At 45.4% G+C, this 25,929-nt stretch overlaps 1 protein-coding gene across 10 annotated transcripts; it reads right to left on the bottom strand.

The window, feature by feature from the left end:
• Positions 1-1,878: 1,878 nt before the first annotated feature.
• DGUOK (deoxyguanosine kinase) lies at positions 1,879-25,243 on the bottom strand. 10 transcript variants are annotated; one of them, XR_005223456.2, is made up of 9 exons: positions 24,958-25,221; positions 23,698-23,784; positions 22,855-22,967; positions 20,309-20,499; positions 11,061-11,208; positions 8,205-8,320; positions 6,959-7,058; positions 5,368-5,549; positions 1,879-2,255 (listed from the first exon to the last, which is right to left on the bottom strand). XR_005223456.2 is itself a non-coding variant. In XM_043536216.1 (9 exons), the coding sequence occupies exons 5-9, from the start codon at positions 20,458-20,460 to the stop codon at positions 5,523-5,525; spliced, it is 543 nt and encodes a 180-aa protein (XP_043392151.1). In that variant the 5' UTR covers positions 20,461-20,499; positions 22,259-22,359; positions 22,855-22,967; positions 23,698-23,804; positions 24,958-25,084; the 3' UTR covers positions 2,771-5,522. The 10 variants fall into 10 exon arrangements, 7 of the variants coding, with proteins under 7 accessions (XP_043392151.1, XP_037742298.1, XP_037742297.1 ...); XR_005223457.2 differs by having other exon boundaries at positions 1,880-2,229; XM_043536216.1 differs by lacking the exon at positions 1,879-2,255 and adding an exon at positions 22,259-22,359 and having other exon boundaries at positions 2,771-5,549; positions 23,698-23,804; positions 24,958-25,084.
• Positions 25,244-25,929: the final 686 nt, after the last annotated feature.

Raw genomic sequence — 25,929 nt, forward strand, 5'->3', positions numbered from 1 at the left:
TGTGACCTATGTCTCAAAAGAAGACCACCTCATTTGAGAATTGTTACAGAAGTAAGAAAATTCTGCTCTCTTCCAATGTAAATCCAAAGTGACACCATGGAGTTAGTTGCACGGGTGACACTAGTTGCCACTCCAGACTAAGAAGAGAAGAGAATCCTTAGTAAGAAACCCAGGAGTACCAGGACTGTAAAATCACTGGGTCTACTTCTCCTCTTACACTGGTGTACCTGATTCAAATGGATCTACATTGGGGTAAGGGAGAGGAGAATCAGGCCTTTTGTTTTATAAAAGTGCCCAACCGTGAGAATTTTACACAGCTTGTGGAGATTTATGATGCAGAAAATCAAATTACCTTAACTCCTATGTTTTTGCACTTGCCAGCTTTTTTCCATCAGAGTGTAAATAATGTCTGACAAGTGATCATTAAAGAGAAAGTCACCTCACATCAGATACCAAACAGTACTCACGGGGCAACAGTCACTACTGACCAGGGCTGGATTCACACTACTACACAGCAGCAAAAAAATAAATAAATAAATAAACTTCTCTAGCCCATTGCTTCAAGGAATTTGGAACAAACAACCCAATGAAAACATAACATGGCAAGAAAGAGACACTATGTATGCACTGGGGCAACTCACAGGTCACGGGATTTTCAAAAGGAGACTAATGGAGTTTGGCTTCCAACTCAACCCAGTTAATCCAATGTAATGGAGTGGACAATCAGGCTCAGAGAGTAGCTAGCAGGAATCAGACCTAGCTAATAGCTCCTCCATGACTTGAATTACGCTGATATAACCACTGGAATCAACCAGTATGGAAAGCCTGGCTCAACATAGCCAGCATACCAAGTTCTGAGCACTGTTTGACCAGACACCAGCTGCGACTGGGCTCCCATAAAAGTTCTGTTTACAGGCCCCACTACTTCAGCCCCATGCATGACAGACCTTAGGACACCACCTGTCCTTCATTATTGATGTATGAACTAAAGCATAAAAGTGTTTGGCATAATTTGAAGCTTCACCCCTCCAGTTCCCTAAAAGTGGTTTGGGTTAGGGAAAAAAAACAAAACAAACAAAAAACCAGGTCAGGCTTTGTGACTACAGGATTAAGCAGATTAGACATTCACCTACTGCACATTTACAATGCAACTTTCCAAGTGTTGCCTGATAAAGCAAACCCAATGGTGATGTTCCACCAACACAACAGTCAGGGCTTCCGAATGTGGTGAGACTAAAGGTCTTTCTACATCATCTGTATCACTTGAGGTCATCCCAGTGCAAACACATTGCTGAAGGATTATTCTGTGCTGGTCACAAGTCAGCAAGGGTTGGTCTATTTTCCAAATGATAAATCTATCTCGCCATTGCAAGTGGCCACAACAAGGAGTGAGTGACCCGTGGAGGCTACAGACCCCACCTCTAGGCAGTGCTAAAGAGGCACTCTGGTGGGCAATGGTGTAGAAGCAGCTTGGCCCACTACAGCAAAACAAGTAGTGAGATGTGCATCTTAGTCAACCTGGTGGCTTTGCAGAGACAATGTGTCTCTGGAAAAACTCTCCTCCTACTCAGAAGAGAATTTCACTTCCTGTTCCTTGCATGGTTTGTGTCATCCATTTGGTGTAGAAGCAGCAAATTTCAGTGCAGACCAGGACAATGGGGGTTCTTACATCTTCCTCTGAAGCATCTGGTATCGGCAGCTAGCAGAGACAGGATTCGGGATTGGCTGGACCTTGGGTCTGATCCAATCTGGCAAACCTTATGCTCCAAACAATATGCAGATGATAGGCCGAAATTCTCTGCTAGTATAAACTGGCACAGTTTTACTGAAGTCAGTGGAGATGTACTAGTTTACACCAATAAAAAATTGACCCAACATCCTTTATATTTCTGTAGCACCTTTTATTCTGAAGGATCCTAAAGTGGTTTAGATCTACAGCTACACAACCACTGAAATGCAATCAACGCTGGGGAGGAGGTGGTAGCTGGTGCACACAGCATGCAGTACAAATGTTGGGGGTAGGACATGTGTTAGTGACAGGGCAATACCTAACTCGTATGAAAAGTGTAATGGGCTCTGTCAGAGCAGAACTGCAGTTTTCAAAGGTTTCCTTTAAACACAGCAAGTTGCACAGATCTCAGTTTATCTTCCTCGGAAAGGTTGAGTTGATTCTGTTTAGATTCCGACCTGCAGTTCCAGGGAGTGAGTATTTGATAGCTGTAACGTCCCCTGACAGAGCGATCACCAGAATTAGCCTGATCAGTACCACAGAGGGTGCAGTAAGTTAGATATAAATACCAAGCAGTCTGTTCACAAAATGGTTAGAGGATGGAGTCAGGATTCCTAGATTCCTATATGCCACTCTGCCACTGACTTGCTGGGGTACCTTCAGCTAGTCATTTCACCTCCCCATGCCTCAGTTTCCTCATCTGCAATACAGGGATGATGATACCAACTCACAATTGTAGAACACTTTGAGATCCAGGGTTGAAGAGTGCTATGAAAATGCTAAGTATGATAAGAAAGGTTGCTTTCAGGGATTAAGAAATACAGCAAAATGTATGCCCATCTATCCCTAGGAAAGTGCATTTAATCATATTCTATAGAAAGAAGATGACTGTGTAACTAGGGAAGAGAAGCAAATCTGTTAGAACAAAAGAACTATTTTGTGTTGAAATTACAAAATGCAAACCTATGTTCTGCTTTCTGATAATAGAAGCGGCACAGCTGAGATCTAAAACCACATGGGAGACGAAAGACAGCTTTCTTGGCAGGTGATTTTTGATCCAGAATTCCTATTACTAAGTAACTGATTAAGAATACACATTAGGGGTAATACTCAGCTATGGTTATTTAAAAGCAAGTCTTGAAAATTGCCCACCCTGGGAACACTGGCTTCTTTGTTTCCCTATTTGCTGCGACCTCACCATGCATAAAAAAAAACCTCATTTGTTTTACAGCCCTTGCAACTACCTCTGTGCATCCACGCTTTTTATTATTCCTAGCAAATAACCCATTTAGAGCATTTTAAAATAAATCAATCGAATCAGGAGCTTGGAGGTCAGGCGCCATCTAGCGTCCCACTTGAGACTATAACGGGCACTGATGGCCTGATGAGAAGCCAACTGGGAGTCGCAGAGGCCAGCGCCCACTACAGAGGCAAAGGGAAAGAAGATGGATGACTTGTTTAATGAGCTGAGCACCCAGTGTGCTGGGCCCTTCGGAATATCTAACTCTAAGTGACTGGAGCATAAATAAATAAATAAATAAATAAAAATTAAAAAAAAAAAAATAATCACACACGTGGCACAGCCAGGAATTGAACCCAGGTCTCCCAGTCTACTTCTTTAGCCACAAGATGATCCTGCCAACGGTCACTAGTCATCCCCAACACCGATTTGCATGACTGATGCAATTCACCACCACACAGCTCCTTTCACTGGAGGACAGCCAAAACATGGACAAGACAGCTGAAAAGTGATATATTTTTTAATTTAACACAAGCTAAAAAAATACACAGAATTGTCCTTCAGAATTTAACCTGTCCACCAAATTTACATTATGAAGTGGCTGTTCCTCACCCTGCAGACATCTATAGATATGCATTTATGTTCCCCTTGGAGCACAAAGTGATATCTGGAAAAGTTTGTACAGTTTACTATTTACCTTTAGACTAAACAGGTCTAAAACTAAACTACGTATACAGATTTGCTCGATTTTAGTCCTCCTTGGTCACAGGTTACATTGCAACACTCAGCAGTTCCTAACAGTAATATGTAGGTCTAGAACTTAAAAGTGACCAATCACTTCACAAAATTCCCTCTGATTCACCAATAGGTAAACTCCTGATCCTACTGAAGTCAGCAGAAGTTTTAACACTGACTTCAGAGGGGCCAGGATTTCATGCAATACACAATGGCCCCACAAGAGCTGGATTACAAAGGGCATCTCAGCACACACACAGTTGGAAAGGTCTTTGCTACTGTCTTAACAGTGCCATATTTCTCTCTGATATTTCTAAACTGCCTGTCTTAAAACCATTCCTGCTTCTCCTTTGTCTCTTCATGTTTATTGAAGACTTATTGGTCTTATGAAGCTTTATGGTCTTAGAGGGACATGCTGCACCTTCTAACAAATCCATTCAGGTATGTTTCAGCAACGAAAGGTTCTGCTCAGAGGAAAGTGGGAGCTAGACCGACAAAGCCAAATTTGTAAATTGCTGAACTCGTTGCATTTCAGATCAGATTTTCAAAAGGAACTTAAGGGAGGCAGGCAGCCAACTGCCACTGAAATTCATTTCTTTCTTCTCCCCTTCTTAGCTTCTGCAATGTCCAGATAACATCCCAGGGTGGACAACACTAGTGTCCGCCCATCCAAGGTGCCAGGTTGAGAGGTAAGGTAAGAACAGTTTGTCAATCAACTATCATTTTGCAATGTATTTTAAAAACAGGATCGGTTTTGCATATTATATGTATAAATGCCTTTCAGCTGAGGATTTCATAAATGTTGAAGAGGCTAAATGACTTGCATGAAGTAACAGAGCAGGTCAGTGGTACGAGTGGTAACAGAACCCAAGTGGTCCTGACTTCCAGTCCCCTATTCTAAATCATTAGACTTACTTTAAAATGTAAAATATTAAAAACTTTTCAGACAATATATGGTACGCCATTTCTCTTTTCCTTCTGCCAGGGCTCCAACAGCTATCTGGCTGATGAGATGATACTAGGGTAATTCATCATCATTAGGCCCAAGATGTGGAAAATACACCAAGTAAGTTGCAAACTTAATAAGAAAAGCTGGCTTAATATTAAATAAGACTTTGCCTTCTACTGCAATGAGTTGATTAGAAGTGCCAAAAATGGCTAGGTTGGGTCTTATTCTCCACTGACTTGAACATACCACTTGCACTTGTGCTAAATGAATGTGAAATGCTGACACTGATTTGGCAGCATATTACATTCACTTTGCACAGGTGCAGAGCAGTGGTGAATCAGGACCACTGGTTCCTATAATTCTTTACAACACCCTCATTGTGTATATTCAGCATGTAATGGAATAGAAGGTTTCTGCAGATCACCTTCATCAATGAAAGGAAAGCAAGTTTGAAATACTTTAGCTGTTGCATAAGTATAAGGGATTCTTCATAACGTCTAAAATCACTTCTTTCCCCCACTGATCATAACACCCTTTGGAATATCAGAAAATTAATTTTCTGAGGTTCTTAATCTTCTTCCTTCCATTGGACCCACATGGGTTTGTTACTATAGGGTTGCTCATGGGTGACTGTACAACTTTTCTCCCTCCCTGGAAAAGTAACATTTGGTTTGGAAGAAAAACACAGAATTCAAGTGTAATTCACTAAAATACCTCAGTTACATTTTTGGCCTTCCAGGTTTGACACACAGGTTTGCCGATTGTTTTGTTTGTTCTTTTAATGGCAAGCAGCATAATCAGGCCCAAGCTGGTCGCAAATAAATAAGAAATCCTGGATTGGTAGTGGAGGGAGATGGCAAAGCTTCAGATCACAGAGTCTTTATAAAAGCCTTTACCTGTGCAGGAAAGAGAGCACCTTTAATAAAAGTGAAATGTATCAGACTCCACAAAAAGCATGCAACAAAACCCTAAGTAGTTCTACATTTCATTCAAAACAATCTATTTGCTAAGGAGTTATCACAAGGACTTCAAAGTTAGACTATTTTCTTAGGAATACTGATAGAGCAAAAAGCTTTAGCAGGTCTTAAAATTTATGACCTGGAGGGGGTCAATGAAGAAGATATCACTATTTTCATTGCAGTACTGCTCAAAGTTCACGATCAAGCTCAAGGCCCCCCATTGTGGCAGGCGCTGTACAAACACACATGAAGATTACAATCAAGCATACAATTTTTCATATACATTTTAGAGGACAGGCAGTAACACTGCAGTGTACTCATATTTAATATGTCTGTGAAATGTAACTCGTTTAATAGACTCATACCTACATGAATGCGTTACACACAAAATATTGGTAGAATACAATCCCACCAATGTATTCCCTGGGAAAATACCAGTATTTCCCCTCTAGCAAGCCAGCCACCACATCAATACAACCCTATAAAAGGAAGAATAATACTATCTTCTGTGTTTGCACAGTGCCTCGTGCAATGGATTCCTGGTCCATGACTGTGGCTCCTAGGTACCTATCACAATACAAGTAGTAATAATAAAAATTGACAAACATTATCCTGCTCTTAAACAAACAAGCCTCCACTATGGACTTCCTGGCAGAATTCACGGTGTATTTTCACTGATCAGAGAAGTAATATTGTCATCTTCTATTTATTCAGGCTCCTCAAGGATGAGAGGAGCTATAGTTTTAAAATCTATTCAGAGGGATCATTTTTCTCCAGTACTGAAATGCAGTGCCTCTGGGCTGAAACCCGTCAGCTGTTTAACAGCTTACAAAAATGCTATAGTTTAGGGTAGGAAACTGGAAAATCATATCCAATAGCAACTTCAGTGGGGATTTCCACAGATAGCATGTTATTACCTGATACGGCATTTGGCCAAGAGGCGAGAACTATGCCTTTCACGAAGTGTGACACTGAAGATCTCACAGCAATCAGGCCTTTAGTTTTATGTCTTATCTAGAAGTCATCACCTCTAGCAGCACAGCATCTCTTAATACCAAGCCTGGATGCTGGAGACAGCAGCTAACATACACATACAGCACCTGCAGATCTCTTGCCCAATTGCTGACCCCGCCTGACCGATTAGCTTGTGGGATGAAATGGGATCAGAGTATAAGGTGATATTGCGGCAGGGACAGTCCCAGCTGATAGGACAGTACGTAACAGATGGCTATTAGAAGGAGAAAGACTTGCAAAGGAAAAAGAAAATATTCCTCATTCTCACACAACACGTCTAATTCTGCATTTTACATGAATAGCAAAAATGAGCTGGTGTCATCTCTGCTTACTTTCCTCATGAGCTCCTCTTGTTCAGCTGGGTCATCCTCAAAATCATTATTGACATCAAGCACAAGGACTGGAGCATTCCTTAGGTTTTCAAAGTGGACCCTGAAGACAACAACGAGAACTGAACAAAAGGCTTATTAGTGTACCTCTGGGGATAGGTAAGAGACAATATGCCCAGACACAGGACAGATGTGTCACACCACTGCTTCAGCGTAAGTTTATTTTATCATAAGAAGGATGCCTGCTGCATATAGACTTTCACCGTCATTAAAAGAAAAACAAAGAAACAAAAACACAAGACTCCTCCAGCTGCAGAGAACAAGTCCCTTCCCCCTTGCTGCATCAAAAGAGATGATTTCCAAGCAAAGGGCTTAATGCTGAGAGATGCCTGGAAGCCTCCACTCCCATTGGCATCAGCACCTAAGACGGTAGAGTCCTCTCCTTGCTTCCATGCAAGATACCTACACCCTGTTTGGACTCCAAGATTCAATAAATTACCAGCACATTATACAAGCAAAACCTAGGGTACGAGTATGGAAGGGAAGGGGTCACCTTAGATTTTCATGAGGTAGATGAGCTTCCTCCCTCTTCTGAGGCCCATCGTGAATTTTGTTATACCCTATTGGTATCTGGGAAGGGAACATGCCTAATAGAGCAGAGGACTGGAAACCCAAACCCTTGGGTTCTATCACTGTTTGGTTGTGATACCTTGGGCAAGTCGCTTCATTTCTGTGAGCTGGATCTTGCTGTGTGGTAGGAAATGTGATGAAATGAGTAGTCAGTAGAGAAGCCCCAGAGGCAGCAGCCCCTTGACTATCTGACTGTAGTTGAGTTAGAGTGGTCTCTGGAAGGAACTACAGGATTTGGTGTGATGGAGAGAAGCACAAGTAACAAAGAGGAGCCTACTGCTGAAAGAGACGAGCCTGCTGAAATGTCCTTAGAAGATTGTGTTTGGTGTCATTAAGATTGATGGCAGAAAGCTGGCTGGGTAACCTAGGGAGGGTTACCCATAACAGAGGGAACTGACTAAGCAAGGAATGAAGAAGGGTGGTGGACAGCTAGAGGCAACAGGGAGGGGATCTCTAGGGTTGGGAATGGGTACCAGATTATACGGGCAGGATGGTGGCAGGGAGCTAGGCCGCAAATTAAAACAGGCACCTCTGCACAGCAGAAGATATATTATTCACCCATTTAAAGAGCCAGGCTTGCATGGCCGAGACTCTGTAAGCCATTGCTATTGTCACTTACTCGGTGGTTTTCTTTACTAGCCAGTTTTCATGCTGAGTGTGAAGCTGCTCCAGATACTTCAGCTGGATCGCCTTCTCCTCAGGCCTCCCCCTTTGGTGCAACCGCTCCAGACATTTCTGAAGGGAGGAAATGACAGCTCCTCCATTAGCGTGACCCACTCGTTTACTCCACAAGACTCAATGAGGTCTGCTTTGCAAACTCAACCACATTTGGATGGGGCCAATGGGTATGGGGCACTTCAGATAGCAGCAGCAGTTCAAATTCAGCATTAGGCAGCTGGAAAGAGAGATGCAGCCACACAAAGTAGGGATGGCTTCACATGACAGACTAGTGAGAAGTCACAATAACTGTCTAGGGCCAGATGTTTAGTGGGCATGTAAGGACTTGACCTTTCATCCACTGGAGTCAGGGGCAAAATTCCATTAACATCATTACGAGCACAACTGGGCCCCATACTTGGAATGTTAACACACACACACACACACAGTGCTAGAAGGGTAGCAACTTGTGTCAGCGTTGACAGATACAGCTCTGGAAGAAGCTGAATCCAGCCATCCTCAGCTAGAGAAAAAGCCAACACGATGCACCGGGAGGAAGCCCTGAGAGAAGCCATCCATCCATAAAAACAGTCTATATTCCCCCAATCCTCAAAGTACTTTCCCATATACTGAGGCTAAGCATTTAAAAAACAAGTGCCAGGAATAGCTGTTTGGAACTAAGGCTGCATAGTCAGCACTACATAACAGAGGGAATGGATTTTCCCTCTGGGTTACAGAATAAGTTCTTAGAAGAAAATGACCCTCGCTGGAGAGGCAATGTGATCATAGAATCACAGAAGATTAGATTTGGAAGAGACCTCAGGAGGTCATCTAGTCCAACCCCCTGCTCAAAGCAGGACCAACACCCACTAAATCATCCCAGCCAAAGCTCTGTCAAGACGGGCCTTAAAAACCTCTAAGGATGGAGATTCCACCACCTCCCTAGGGAACCCATTCCAGTGCTTCACCACCCTCCTAGTGAAATAGTGTTTCCTAATATCCAGCCTAGACCTCCCCCACTACAACTTGAGAACATTGCCTCTTGTTCTGTCGTCTGCCACCACTGAGAACAGCCGAGCTCCATCCTCTTTGGAACCCCCCTTCAGGTAGTTGAAGGCTGCTATCAAATCCCCCCTCACTCTTTTCTTCTGCAGACTAAATAACCCCAGATCCCTCAGCCTCTCTTCATAAGTCATGTGCCCCGGCCCCCTAATAATTTTCGTTGTCCAACGCTGGACTTTCTCCAATTTGTCCACATCCCTTCTGTAGTGGGGGGACCAAAACTGGACGCAATACTCCAGGTGTGGCCTCACCAGTGCCAAATAGATGGGAATAATCACTTCCCTCAATCTGCTGACAATGCTCCTACTAATACAGCCCAATATGCCATTGGTCTTCTTGGCAACAAGGGCACACCGCTGACTCATATCCAGCTTCCCATCCACTGTAATCCCCAGGTCCTTTTCTGCAGAACTACTGCTTAGCCAGTCGGTCCCCAGCCTGTAACGGTGCATGGGATTCTTCCTTCCTAAATGCAGAACTCTGCTTTTGTCCTTGTTGAATCTCAGATTTCTTTTGACCCAATCCTCCAATTTGTCTAGGTCACTCTGGACCCTATCCCTACCTTCCAGCGTATCTACCTCTCCCCCCAGCTTAGTGTCATCTGCGAATTTGCTGAGAGTGCAATTAATCCCATCATCCAGATCACTAATAAAGATGTTGAACAAAACTGGCCCCAGGACCGACCCCTGGGGCACTCCTCTTGATACCGGCTGCCAACTAGACATCGAGCAGTTGATCACTACCCATCAAGCCTGACAATCAAGCCAGCTTTCTATCCACTTTATAGTCCATTCATCCAATCCATACTTTTTTAACTTGCTGGCAAGAATACTGTGGGAGACCATACCAAAAGCTTTGCTAAAGTCAAGATATATCACGTCCACCACTTTCCCCATATCCACGGAGCGAGTTATCTCATCATAGAAGGCAATCAGGTTGGTCAGGCATGACTTGCCCTTGGTGAATCCATGTTGACTGTTCCTGATCACCTTCCTCTCCTCCAAGTGCTTCAAAATGGATTCCTTGAGGACCTGCTCCGTGATCATGCCTGCTCCATGATTTTGTGAATCCAGTTCACAGACCCCTAGATTAGCACTTAAGAGATTTGGGTTCTATTCCTGATTCTGCTACTAATCTGCTGTGTAAACTCAGCCAAGTAACTGGACTCTTTGTGCCTCAGTTTCCCCTCCCACCCTTTGTCTTGTCTGCTTAGTGCAAGTTCTTCAGAAAAGGTACTGTCTCTCACTAGGTATACATATAGTGCCTTGCACACTGGGGCCTCAATGTTGGTCTTCGAGGAGCTACCATAATACAACTAGTGACTGACCTCAACTACTCACTGCTTTCCTGCCTTGAGCAGTTGCAAACTGTGTCAAGAACCCTACAGTGAGAGCTCAGAGCAGTTAAGGAGGTTCTTTACAGAAGGAAGGATGTGCCAGAATTATACTAGGACAGGTAAATAAGTTGGCAATCACAGGAATCCCTAGTGCAGACAAGTCCTTAGGTGTATTGATTTTTACCCTCTTACATTTCTGGAGCCTTTCAGAGACACCCTCCTCCCATTAATTGCTGGGCTATTATCAACATTTTATACATTGGGAACTGAGGCACAGGGATTAATTGATTTGACCCAAATTACACAGTAAGGCTGGGAGTTGAATCCAGACTTCTTGAGTCCCAGTCTGAAAGCAAGGCCAGCCTTCAATGCAGCCACTAGAGATGATTTTAGTTAGTTCCCAGTCATGCTCTCAGTTACCTTTGGAGTTGCCTGGAGATACAGAAAGCCATGCAGAGCAATTCGATCCCCGAACTCTTGTAGGAGGAAGGTGTGCAAGTCCTGGTAAATGGTCCATTCAATCTCAGCGAGGTGGCCAAGCTCAAAGAGATTTTTAGCAAAGATGTACCTAGGGAAAGAAGGACAAAAGAGAACAGCAAGTAAATTAAACCTGCCTAAACAAACTCCCTGCAGTTCTAGAATGACAACATGCATTTTAAGTGTGGTAGGATCCATAATGCACCAGGCGCTGCACAGACACATAGGAAGACATGGCCCCTGCTCCAAGAGGTCATCTCGACAGCATAGATTTAACACAGACAATTTCAGTACCCAGAGAAGAGAGCTGAGTTGGGCTTTTTCAGACAGTGTCACACTAGATAGCAGAACAGTTACTCGAGGGTTTTTCTATTGTTAATTATCTTAGTTCTGGACTAGGTAGTGCAGTTGTAGCTGTGTTGATCCCAGGATATTGGGCTGTCAGACCCTGGAGGATGAAGGCATGTTTACCTACAGAACAGGGATGGAGTGGACAGTGGCAGGGGGAGCTTCCCCCTTACTCCACCCTGCCAATGCACCTCGAACTTGACTTGTAGGGGCCCACTGTGATAATAGGGCCTATAAATATACCCCTAGTCCTGAGTTTAATTGTAAGAAGAGCGTGAAAGTTCATGTGATGTCACAATAACCTATAATAACAAATATTGATGGGAAAAGGCACAAAAAGGAGACAGAAAAACTGACACAGTCTAAACAAAAATGGCCTACTGATACAGTTCTCAAGGATTGTTGAAATCATGCTTGTGGGGGAAAAAAAATGGGTGAAGAGTATGTGGAGCTGGACTTGAGTGAACCAAAATTGGTGTGTCAGCTATTAGGCCTAATTGGTGGAGAAAATAATGAGGAAATGGGCTATTCCACACATTACTCCCTTGTTGGGTCCTTACAAATAGAGAATTTTGAGGGTGGGGTGGGGACACTCAAAGAGCCAATGGAGGCTACTGAAGCAAGACTCGCCGTCAGGACTGCCACCACTACCACTTCCTGCGACCTTGGGCCTTTGTGATCGTGAGAGATGTTTTGACCAAACCAGGCCAGAGGGAGGAACCCAAATGACATCACCACTTCTGTCAGCTCCAGCTGAATTCAAAACACAATCTGGGATGAGTTATTACCACCTAAGAGCCTGTAAAGCAAGATTGCTTTTTCTTCTCAACTGATTTCAACAAACAGCAGCTTTAGCCTATATCAACCAGCTTTTCTTTCCTCCCAAAAAGAAGAGTTATTGCCGTTTTGGATACCATCTAAGGCTTTGTCTACACTAGCACTTTTGTCAGCAAAACTTTTGTCGGTCTGGAGTGTGTGTGTAACATAAGTTACACTGACAAAAGTGCCGGTGTGGACAGCGCTATATCAGAGAGAGATGCTCTCCTGCCAACATAGCTCCTGCCGCTCATTCAGAGTGGTTTAATTATGCCGGCAGGAGAGCTCTCTCCTCCCGGCACAGAGCAGTTACACAGAAGACCTTAGAGTGGCGCAGCTGGAGCGATACAGCTGTGCCACTGTAAGGTCTGCAGTGTAGACACAGCCTAAGAGGCTATCAAACAAAGGGCTTTTCCTTTTACACCTCTCTCTAGCAAAGGGAAAGGGAACAAGAAATGTTGTTAAATTAAAGCCTTATTTAATGGTTTACATTTCAAATACTTTAACTGTTTTTCCTTCTTTTCTGGATTTTTAATGGTGTTTGCGCCATGGTGCTAAGCAGGCTGAGGTCTCTGTATACCAAACCCCGAACCTTATTTAAGACTGTTTAGTGTTGGATGGTGACTGGGTTATGTTAATACCTTTGGCCCATATGTTCTCCACTTAAATTAACAGAACAGGCCTTCTCTAGGGTTGGGAAGGGAGTTGTCTCTCGTTGGACCACTCAGTCTTTTTACCTGTCTGCTGAGACTGCCAGCGATGAGGAGTTCAGATAGTACCAACCCTGTTGGCTGTGTGGTGTGATGTAAGGCCCTCCGTCCCCACCCCAGCTGCAGCAACTCGTTTCACACAGACCACTAACTGGCATGACATAAGATAGTAACAATTTTTGGTCACTAGTGACCTAAACGTGATTTGAAACAGTGCCCTAAAGTTGTAAGGCTCAATTAACTCATTACCAATCTCCTCAGACATTTAATTCCAACACATTTAAGTGAAAATAGGTTTCCCAGACTGCGATACGTGATTGGTATCATACATTAACTTTCCCCTTCTAGAAGAGCTTAATCCCCAGAACTGAAAAGGTGTTAACCCCCTCCCTCACTGCCTGCAGGCAAAAACTGTGGAAATGGGTCTTGGAGAATGGCCTCAAGATTAACAAATTTTGGTTAAAAGAATGAGGAGTTTTGGTTGAGTCTTTGGAGTGGTCCCACTTAAAACCCTCTACTGCAGGACCCTTTGCTGCAATGCTGGCCTCGAATTACAGAGATGCTACTAAAACAGCCAGCTACTTTTTTTTTTTTTTTTTTTAAATAGTGAATTATAATCAGGGATTATATTTTTCCACACACCATGAATTCCTTCCCTATTTCACAAGTCTCGAACCAAAGCGTTTGCTTCAAACACACAGTTTGCGCTTCTCTTATGTAATGTTCACACTTCCCTCACTTTCAGCACATGCATAAACATAGTTTATCATCTCACCTCCAATCTACTTCATCACGGCATCTGGAAAAAGTGACCCTTTAGCCAGATTTATTGCCAACATATTCCGAATAGCCTAGAAAGCATTACATCATAGGAGACACCTCTTTGGAAAACAAACACTTCTAGTATACCTCATGCTCCACTTCATACAACTGGGCAGACAGAAAATCTTGTAATTCCCATTTTTCAAGTTAACATCTGTTTAAACACTGCAAGTCCCATTATCTGACAGGAGCTACAAAAATATATCATCAAGCTCCTTCCAAGTACACACATGAAACTTTAATTAAATGAGTGAGGATGGTTCTTTTTGGTCTGCAACATGAATGGCAATTAGCAACTCAAAAAACATGTTCAACTAGGTTCTAAAGATTGTTTCTTTGAAATCATATGAATGGAAACATTTAAATGAATTTTATATAAACCTTTAAATTAACCACTTTAATTAACATTCTTCTGCTGTGCTGGAAAACCAACCACAACAGCATCAAGTTAATGCAAGAGAATCAGGAAATGAAACTGACTACAGCACATCAAACACCACAGATCGGCTTTAACTAGTCCTTGGAACTCAAGAATATTTAGTTTACTGGCCAAGCTTTTCGTTTATCCTTTAGAAATGAACTGCTGAGAATGGTGGCAGTCAGTGTGCTTGCTTCATGTGGAACAAAGTCTGCTTAGCCCTGGTCTACAGTAGGAGTTGAGGTCGAATTTAGCAGCATTAAATTGATTTAACCCTGCACCCGTCCACACGACGAAGCCCTTTTTTTCGACTTAAAGGGCTCTTAAAATCGATTTCCTTACTCCACCCCCGAAAAGGGGATTAGCACTGAAATCGGCCTTGCTGGGTTGAATTTGAGGTACTGTGGACGCAATTAGACGGTATTGGCCTCCAGGAGCTATCCCAGAGTGCTCCATTGTGACCACTCTGGACAGCACTCTCAACTCAGATGCACTGGCCAGGTAGACAGGAAAAGGCCGCGAACTTTTGAATTTCAATTTCCTGTTTGGCCAGCGTGGCAAGCTGCAGGTGACCATGCAGAGCTCATCAGCAGAGCTGACCATGATGGAGTCCCAGAATCACAAAAGAGCTCCAGCATGGACCGAACGGGAGGTACGGGATCTGATCGCTGTATGGGGAGAGGAATCCGTGCTATCAGAACTACGTTCCAGTTTTCGAAATGCCAAAGCATTTGTCAAAACCTCCCAGGGCATGAAGGACAGAGGCCATAACAGGGACCCAAAGCAATGCCGCGTGAAACTTAAGGAGCTGAGGCAAGCCTACCAGAAAACCAGAGAGGCGAACGGCCACTCCGGGTCAGAGCCCAAAACATGCCGCTTCTATGATGAGCTGCATGCCATTTTAGGGGGTTCAGCCACCACTACCCCAGCCGTGTTGTTTGACTCCTTCAATGGAGATGGAGGCAACAAGGAAGCAGGTTTTGGGGATGAGAAAGATGATGATGATGAGGTTGTAGATAGCTCACAGCAAGCAAGTGGAGAAACCGGTTTTCCCGACAGCCAGGAACTGTTTCTCACCCTGGACCTGGAGCCAGTACCCCCCGAACCCACCCAAGGCTGCCTCCCGGACCCGCCAGGCGGAGAAGGGACCTCTGGTGAGTGTAGCTTTTAAAATACTATACATGGTTTAAAAGCAAGCACGTTTAATGATTAATTTGCCCTGGCATTCGTGGCTCTCCTGGATATACTCCCAAAGCCTTTGAAAAAGGTTTCTGGGGAGGGCAGCCTTATTCCATCCACCATGATAGGACACTTTACCACTCCAGGCCAGTAGCACGTACTCGGGAATCATTGTAGAACAAAGCATTGCAGTGTATGTTTGCTGGCGTTCAAACAACATCCGTTCTTTATCTCTCTGTGTTATCCTCAGGAGAGTGATATCATTCATGGTCACCTGGTTGACATAGGGTGCTTTTCTTAAGGGGACATTCAGAGGTGCCCGTTCCTGCTGGGCTGTTTGCCTGTGGCTGAACAGAAATGTTCCCTGCTGTTAGCCACGGGGAGGGGGAGGCAAAATGCGACCTTGGAACGAAAGCATATGTGCTATGTATGTAATGTTAACAGCAAGGTTTACTGTGAAAGAGTGTACCCATTGTTCTATAAAATTTGTCTTTTTAAATACCACTGTCCCTTTTTTTTCCCTCCACCAGCTGCATGTGTTTCAAGGATCACAGGATCTTTTCTTTCCCACAGGCTAGCAAAGATTAGAAGGCCAAAAAAACACACTCGCGATGAAATGTTCTCTGAGCTCATGCTGTCCTCCCACACTGACAGACGAATGCATGGAGGCAGACAATGTCAGAGTGCAGGAAAGCACAAAATGACCAGGTGGAGAAGTGGCGGGCTGAAGAGAGGGCTGAAGCTGAAAGGTGATGGCAGCGTGATGAGAGGAGGCAGGATTCAATGCTGAGGCTGCTGGAGGATCAAACTAATATGCTCCAGCGTATGGTTGAGCTGCAGGAAAGGCAACAGGAGCACAGACTGCCGCTACAGCCGCTGTGTAACCAACCGCCCTCCTCCCCAAGTTCCATAGCCTCCTCACCCAGATGCCCAAGAACGCGGTGGGGGGGCCTCCGGCCACCCAGCCACTCCACCCCAGAGGATTGCCCAAGCAACAGAAAGCTGGCATTCAATAAGTTTTAAACTTTTAAAGTGCTGTGTGGCCTTGTCCTTCCCTCCTCCACCACCTCTCCTGGTGCTTCTCTCCTCCACCACCCCTCCTGGGCTACCTTGGTAGTTATCCCCCTAGTTGTGTGATGAATTAATAAAGAATGCATGAATGTGAAGCAACAATGACTTTATTGCCTCTGCAAGTGGTGATCGAAGGGAGGAGGGAAGGGTGGTTAGCTTACAGGGAAGTAGAGTGAACCAAGAGGCGGGGGGTTTCATCAAGGAGAAACAAACAGAACTTTCACACTGTAGCCTGTCCAGTCATGAAACTGGTTTTCAAAGCTTCTCTGATGTGCACCGCGCCCTCCTGTGCTCTTCTAACCGCCCTGGTGTCTGGCTGTGTGTAACCAGCAGCCAGGCGATTTGCCTCAACCTGCCACCTCGCCATAAATGTCTCCCCCTTACTCTCACAGATATCGTGGAGCGCACAGCAAGCAGTAATAACAGTGGGAATATTGGTTTCGCTGAGGTCTAAGCGAGTCAGTAAACTGCGCCAGCGCGCTTTTAAACATCCAAATGCACATTCTACCACCATTCTGCATTTGCTCAGCCTGTAGTTGAACAGCTCCTGACTACTGTCCAGGCTGCCTGTGTATGGCTTCATGAGCCATGGCATTAAGGGGTAGGCGGGTCCCCAAGGATAACTATAGGCATTTCAACATCCCCAACGGTTATTTTCTGGTCTGGGAAGAAAGTCCCTTCCTGCAGCTTTTGAAACAGACCAGAGTTCCTGAAAATGCGAGCGTCATGTACCTTTCCCGGCCATCCCACGTTGATGTTGGTGAAACGTCCCTTGTGATCCACCAATGCTTGCAGCACTATTGAAAAGTACCTCTTGTGGTTTATGTACTCGCCGGCTTGGTGCTCCGGTGCCAAGATAGGGATATGGGTTCCGTCTATCGCCCCACCACAGTTAGGGAATCCCATTACAGCAAAGCCATCCACTATGACCTGCACATTTCCCAGGGACACTACCCTTGATATCAGCAGATCTTTGACTGCGTTGGCTACTTGCATCACAGCAGTCCCCCCAGTAGATTTGCCCACTCCAAATTGATTCCCAACTGACCAGTACCTGTCTGGCGTTGCAAGCTTCCACAGGGCAATCGCCACTCGCTTCTCAACTGTGAGGGCTGCTCTCATCTTGGTATTCTTGTGCCTCAGGGCAGGGGAAAGCAAGTCACGAAGTTCCATGAAAGTGCCCTTACACATGCGAAAGTTTCGCAGCCACTGGGAATTGTCCCAGACCGGCAACACTATGCAGTCCCACCAGTCTGTGCTTGTTTCCCGGGCCCAGAATCGGCGTTCCACTGCACGACTTGCTCCATTAGCACCATGATGCCCACACTGCAAAGGCCCGTGGTTTGAGAGAAGTCTGTGTCCATGTCCTCATGACTCTCGTCACCGCGCTGATGTCGCCTACTCACCTGGTTTCACTTTGCCAGGTTCTGGTGCTGCATAATGCGTGTGGTGTTTAATGTGCTCCTAATTGCCAAAGTGATCTGAGCGGGCTCCATGCTTGCCGTGGTATGGCGTCTACACAGAAAAAAGGCATGGAACGATTGTAGGCCGTTGCCCTGAGGGAAGGAGGGGCGACTGACGCCATGGTTTATAGGGTAGGCTTACAGGGAATTAAAATCAACAAAGGGGGTGGCTTTGCGAGAAACTGAATGGCCCCCTCAAGGATAGAACTCAAAACCTCAAGGATAGAGCTCAAAACTGGGTTTAGCAGGCCATTGATTTCACAGAGGGAGGGAGGAGAAAATGAATACAAAACAAATCTGGTCGATTTCTTGTTTCGAGCCACTTCATCTATCTTTATACATCTTGCTGGCACCAGACTTTGCAGTACGACCGCTAGCCATCGTCATCTCCTGGGTGTTCGGCAGAAGACAGTGCAGTATGACTACTGGCCATTGTCTTCTGCTAGCTGCAGATTAAAAGACAGTGCACTGCCGGTAGGACTCAAATCGCCATGAGACGAAACAAGGGAAATGACCTGGCTGAGTCACTCCCATGTTTGCCCAGGTGCCCGGTTAAAAGAGCACCCAGGACTACGTCGACGACGGCTACCAGTCATACTGCACTGTCTGCTGCCAAAAGGCAATAAACTGCTGCTGTGTAGCAATGCAGTACCACGTCGGCCAGCACCCAGGAGACATACGGTGACGGTTATCTGAGCGGGCTCCATGCTTGCTGTGGTATGGTGTCTGCACAGGTAACTCAAGAAAAAAGGCACAAAACGATTGTCTGCCCTTGCTTTCATGGAGGGAGGGAACGGAGGCCTGACGATGTGTACCCAGAACCACCCGCAACAATGTTTTAGCCCCATCAGGCACTGGGATTTCTACCCAGAATTCAAATGGGTGGCAGAGACTGCGGGAAAGCTACCCACAGTGCAACGCTCCAGAAGTCGACAGTTGCCTCGGTACTATGGATACACTCTGCCGACTACATGCACTTAGAGCATTTGTGTGGGGACAAACACTACGACCGTATAAAAACGCTTTCTACAAAACCGACTTCTATAAATTCGACCTAATTTCGTAGTGTAGACATACCCATAATCACACTGGTAACTACAATGGAGTTACTTCCAATTTACACCAGAGTAAATGAAAGCAGTGTGAACATGTATGAACTGCTCCAATGAAAATCATGTCAAACATTCATAAATATCATGTGCATATTACATAAACCCATGACGTTTGAGGTATCAGCAAGATAATTTCGTTTGACCTTTTTAACCTAAATGAATCAGGCCACCATTTTATTGCTCACCTGAATGATCCTTTAAGGCAGAGTTCCATGTATACCTAAGAGTGAAACTGACCAGGCTACTTTCATTCCCTGAGCTGAGGGAGTTGTAAATTGGAAGCAAGAAAAATAATGAAAAACAAATTTGAATCTGAAAATCCAACCACCTCTTGTGTTCCCTCTGTTAGGTATTTATAGGACACCAATTACCACTGGATCGGTTATTAATAACATATGTGATTTTCTTTTTTAAATATCAGTTTCAAGTTTATGTTGACAGTAGGACTTTAGCCCATTCAAGTGCCAGATGGACTGCGTTATCATCTCATCACTAGTCCAGAATACACCCTGAATGTGTGTTTGATTTCTGAGAGGCTTGAACACATGCAGATTTGTGCATCAGAGACCTAGAATTCAATCATTAATCCAACGTTTTCTGCTGCTCCCGTAGGTGCCAAGACACATAATCTGGGGCAGTTTATGGAAGGATGATCTTGTTAAGGCACTTGACTAGGACTCAGGAGACCTGAATTCAAGTCCCACCTCTGCCGCGATCTTGGGTTCAGTAAAACCGTGGGTTCAGTTCACCAATACCCTGCACTTTGTGCAGTCATTTACACTAGGGCACGGCCAGCACGAAATTCTACCCCTCTGTTCTGATGGCATTTTACATTGGTGTAAGTGACAACACAAGGTGCAGAAGAGCAATGAATCTGGCTCTTAGGCTCTGTGCCTCAGTTTCCCCACATGTAAAACAGAGGTAATACTCTCTACATCGCAGAGGTACTATAATGATAAGAAATGTTTGTGATATGCTCCGATACTATGGTGAAAGGGGTCAGAAAAGTGCCTATTTACATAGTTGTAAGATTTCCTGATCAGTTTGTTGATGTTAAACGGGTGTCTGTCAGAAACCCACCTCTAGAAAACAAACAGTATTTATTGTGTAGGCACCAAATATGGACTATTTTTTATTAAACAGGCATGGTATCTTAAATGGCATTGCCATGTTTCTCTGCACATACTGACAAACAGAAAGCACTGTAGTTTAGCTGGAGCAGTCAGGGGTTTGGAGATTTTTAGCACTGTACCTATCACTGTATACAGATCTCTCAAAAATCTGCACTGGCTCCTGGGTCTTCAACAGCTTCTCTGAAAGGGGCTCCAGCTGGGCCTTAAGTCGACTCATGAAGGAGTATATCTGGAACGTATAGGACCACCGAGAAGGCTCCTGATAGACCATTTGAAGCAGGTTACCAAAGTTCTGAGAAGACGAGGCCTGCTAGGGAATGGCAAAAAGGCACATTTAAGAAGAAAGTCTCACTGAAAGAGGTTCTCAGGGTCCCTATGACTAGAGACAGGGTATTCTCAGCATAGAACTGGTGCAAGACTCAGATCTGAACATCAGAAGGGAGAACTATGATCATCTAGTCTGATTTCCTGCATTACATAGGCCAGGGATTCCTGCAGCGGAGGGGATTATTCTTGGCTAGGTATGTGACGCTATTTGAGCCCAATAACTTGCAGTTGAACTGGAACAATGGTTCTCAACCAGGAGTACACATACCCCTGGGGGTATGCAGAGGTCTTTCAGGGGGTACATCAACACATCAACTCAGCCTAGTTTTACAACAGGCTACATAGCAAAGACAGTACAAACTAAAATTTCATACAATGACTTGTTTATACTGCTCTATATGCTATATACTGGAATGTAATACAATAGTTATACTCCAATTCATTTATTTTATAACTATATGGTAAAAATGAGAAGGTAAGCAATTTTTCAGTAATAGTGTGCTGTGACACTTTTGTATTTTTAGGTCTGATTTCGTAAGCAAGTAGTTTAAGTGTGGTAAAACTTGGGGATACACAAGACAAATCAGACTCCTGCCAGGGGTATAGTAGTTTGGAAAAGTTGAGAGCCACTGAACTAGAGCATTTTAGAGATATCCAACCTCAATTTAAAGACGCCAAGTTATGAGGAATTTACCTTGTTAAGCTGCTCCAATGGTTAGCTACCCTCACTGTTAAGGTACAACTTTTTATTTTCAGTTCTAAGTTTTGTGCCTTCAACTAGAAGCCACTGGATTTTATTCTGCCTTTGATAGTTAGACTCACTGAAAAGGGATTTCTAGACCATGATCAAGTCACCTCTTAACCTCTTCCTTGATGAGCTAAATAGATTAAGCTCCTTAAGTCTCTTACTGCATGTTTTCCAGACCTCAGATTATTCCTGTAGCTCTTCTCTGAATCCTCTCGTTTTTCCAATATCCTTTTAAAAGAAGTGTTGACACTAGAACTGGACACAGTAGTATAGCAGAGAACTCAGCAATAATCTTTTTTCCTCTAACGCACATAGAATCATAGAAGATTAGGGTTGGAAGAGACCTCAGGAGGTCATCTAGTCCAACCCCCTGCTCAAAGTAGGACCAACCCCGAATAAATCATCCCAGCCAGGGCTTTGTAAAGCCAGGCCTTAAAAACCTCTAAGGATGGAGATTCCACCACCTCCCTAGGGAACCCATTCCAGTGCTTCACCACCCTCCTAGTGAAATAGTGTTTCCTAATATCTCTCCCACTGCAACTTAAGACCACTGCTTCTTGTTCTGTCATCTGCCACCACTTTGAACAGTCGAGCTCCATCCTCTTTGGAACCTCACTTCAGGTAGTTGAAGGCTGCTATCAATCCCCCCTCACTCTTCTCTTCTGCAGACTAAATAGGTCCAGTTCCCTCAGCCTCTCCTCATAAGTCATGGGCCCGAGCCCCCTAAACATTTTCGTTGCCCTCCGCTGGACTCTCTCCAATTTGTCCACATCCTTCCTGTAGCGAGGAGCCCAAAACTGGACACAATACTCCAGATATGGCATCACCAGTGTCGAATAGAGGGGAATAATCACTTCCCTCGATCTGCTGGCAATGCTCCCACTAACGTAGCCCAATATGCCGTTAGCCTGCTTGGCAACAAGGCACATGCTTGACCTTGATCCCAGACAGCTGCTTGTCAACCACTTGGGGACAAAAATTATGCTTGCCTTACCCGCCTACCCCAGGGAGTTTATCATGAAGGAGGAGAGCAGGTCTTGTCCCCTGCTGGGTTGTGGTACTTCATAGAAAATTGCTACTATAGGCTGATTAGACCTATAATGCACATCATTTTAAAAAAAAAAAAAAAAGACCATGACAATGAGCTCATGATAAATTAAAGATGTAAGTCCTGTACAAGAAAGCTGATGCAATCGTAGTCTAGATCATAGGAGCTGGCGTGTTAAACATTTATCTCCCCTTTAAAAACATGTATCTCTTCAAGTATCAAATCATGGAACAGATTTATGGATGAGGAAAACTATCTTGAATAGAGACCAGTTAAACCTGATGATGTTGTCACTGAACTCCCTGTAAGAAAAGGTTAAGAAGGGAAGGGTTGAGGCACAATAGTAGAACAATGAGCGAAGCCTGTCCTGACGCTGCTTGTGATGTACCTACACTGTGGATAAAGAGAGAATTTAGGTCCCCAGGGTTCATATGCACCACTAAAATCACACAACAAATTCTAAAAAGCCTAAAGCCAGGTGATGGAAACTCTTGTCACAGCGCCCCCAAACCCCCACTCCGTTTATTCACTGTCACACTTACCTCTCTGCTACTGGAGGCTTGAACCTTTTGCCATTTTGCCACAGGTTCTGTAACCATTTGCCATTCTGGAAAGGTTTTTCCCAGCAGCCTTACTAAAGTAGACTTGCCCACAGCTGCAAATTAAAATACAAGAGCAGTTGTCAAAATCTGGCTAGGAAACCATTATCAGATCCTGCAGGTAAGCTCAATTTAAAAAAAAAGTTGACTTTCCTAAGCAAAAATAGAGGCAATGATACATGCAGCATTTGCCATGCCTGACCAGACCTTTAGTCATCTAGCTCAGTATCCTGCCTCCAATAGTAGCTAAGTTGCCATTGTTTTGACATTTATGAAGTATATATTTTGTTTTAAAAAATACATTAAAAATACCATTTGGTAACCCCCCTCTCCATACCGAAGAAAATCTCTCAAATCAGCACAAAATTAACAGCTTCTCCCACTTCTCCAAGACTGGAGACTCAGTACGAGACCCTATCTTTTTTTTTTTTTTTTTTTAACCCAAATATATAACAATACATTTACTAGACAAAGACAACATATAAAAGGCACCTAAAGCTTACTAGGACTTTATGAAGTACTAATACTAACAAAAATACACTGGTTGTCTATTCCTATTTGTCTGCCTTAACTTTTAAGGCCACAGTTCTAAAAACACTCATCTCTATGCGTAATGAGTATTTGAAGATTGGGGCCTTAGATCATAAACTCCGAGTCTGGGACTATATTGTATTCTATGTTTGTACAGTGTCTAGCCCAGTATATCCCTGATCTCAGCTGGGGCATCAGGGTATTACCATGATAGAAATTTTAATACACTCTACTGTAGGCACTAAAATGTATTACCCTTGCTTTTTAGTGGTTCCACACTAGTTTCCAAAGTTTGGTCACTTGCAATGAATCTTCCATCCAGTAGTGTGAATTGGCAAAGTGCTAGAGTGTTAAATTTAACACTATGAAGCAAAATCATAATCTCATTATTTAAGGAGAGCACTGTTAGATTCTGAAAAAAAAAGATCACAACTATGGGCTCTTGCTTTGTTCTGTACAGTACTGAGCATGCTGTCCAAGCTTCCAAGATAATATTTTGGATCCCAATCCTGCAAACCCCTTCTACAGATCCTTAACTTTAAATCCCACTGAAGTCAATGTGATTACTTACGTGTTTAAAAGTTTGCAATATAAGGGGCATAGAGGGATCTTACGTTACTAACAAGATAGATCCAACACAGAGCTTTAAAGCAAATCTTTTTAGATATCTAATCTTTTTGCACTCCTCACCGACACCACTATAGCCAGGGACGCAGGCCTAGGGCACTGTCACTGCCAGTTCGCCTTTCTCTCTCTCACACTCCAGCCCAAAGCTCTGATGTTCCTTCAGCACGTCCTCTCCTCACAGGCCCCCCCCCCCCCCAGCTCCTCCCTCTCCTCACAGGCCCCCCATCCAGCCCCCCCTCTCCTCACCACACCTGCCAGCCCCATGCCCCCCTCTCCTCACAGCCCCCCCCAGCTCCTCCCTCTCCTCACCACACCCCTCAGCCCCCCCACCCCTTCTCCTCACCAGCCCCTCACCCAGCTCCCCCCTCTCCTCACCACACCTGCCAGGCCCATGCCCCTCTCTCCTCACAGCCCCCCCCCCCAACTCCTCCCTCTCCTCACAGGCCCCCACCCCCCAACTCCTCCCTCTCCTCACAGCCACCCCCCTCTCCTCACCAGCCCCCACCCAGCCCCCTCTCCTCACCACACCCCCCAGCCCCACACCCCCCTCCTCCCCACAGCCCCCCAGCACCCCCCTCCTCCCCACACCCCCCTCTCCTCACAGCCCCTGCCTCAGCTCCCCTCTCCTCATGCCCCCCACAGCCCCCCCCAGCTCCACCCTCTCCTCATGCCCCCCACAGCCCCACACCCCCCTCTCCTCACAGCCTCCCAGCACCCCCCTCCTCCCCACACACCCCCCGCCCCCCCTCTCCTCACCACACCCCTCAGCCCCCCCACCCCTTCTCCTCACCGGCCCCCCCAGCCCCGCACCCCCCTCTCCTCACCACACCCCCTAGCCCCACACCCCCCTCTCCTCACAGCCCCCCCGTCTCGCGCCCCGCCCCGTACCGATGTTGCCCTCGATGGAGAGCCGCCAGGCGGGCCCCCCGCGCCGGGCCATGCCGAAGCAGCGCGGGATCCCCGCCGCCGCCGCCCGCCGGAGCCGCAGGGCCAACAGCGGCCGCATCGCGCGCGGCCCGGGCCCGGAACGAGATGCAAATCAGATGCTAATTTATGCGCCTCTCCGGCGGCGCCGCGCGGGGTGGACGTGCGCAGATCGCCGCGTCCACGCGCTGACGCAGGTCGCGTTTCTTTAGGGCCTGCTGATGTCTGTGGTAATATGGTGACGTATGCAGCTTGCTGTCGTCGTCACATGCTGACGTAGCTCAATGTAGGATAATGAGATGCGGAGTGCCAGTATAATGATATGCTGATGTATGCAGATTTTCCTAGTAATGATAGGCTGGCATCGATTTGATTACGGTACCATCAATCGATGCCGGTTGCTGGTATAATGGGAGGCGGATTTGTGCCCGCCTGTGAGGAGATAACTGGCCCTGCGGATGAGGGGAAAGCGGTGGACGTGTTGTTCCTCGACTTTAGCAAAGCTTTCGACACGGTCTCCCACGGCGTTCTTGCCAGCAAGCCAAAGAAGTCTGGGCTGGATGGATGGACGATAAGGTGGGTAGAAAGTTGGCTAGATTGTCGGGCTCAACGGGTCGTGATCAATGGCTCCATGTCTCGTTGGCAGCCGGTATCAAGCGGAGTGCCCCAAGGGTCGGTCCTCGGGCCGATTTTGTTCAATATCTTCATAAATGGAGGATGGCGTGGACTGCACCCTCAGCAAGTTTGCAGATGACTCTAACCTGGGAGGAGAAGTAGATACGCTGGAGGGTAGGGATAGGACACAGAGGGACCTCGACAAGTTAGAGGATTGGGCCAAAAGAAATCTGATGAGGTTCAACAAGGACAAGCGGGCTCTGGGTGGGGCAAGGGATGAGAAGTTTGGGTGCAGGAAGGGGTTCAGGGCTGGGGCAGGGG

This window comes from Chelonia mydas, chromosome 26, assembly GCF_015237465.2.
Source record: "Chelonia mydas isolate rCheMyd1 chromosome 26, rCheMyd1.pri.v2, whole genome shotgun sequence".
In the NCBI taxonomy this organism is placed as follows: Eukaryota; Metazoa; Chordata; order Testudines; family Cheloniidae; genus Chelonia; species Chelonia mydas.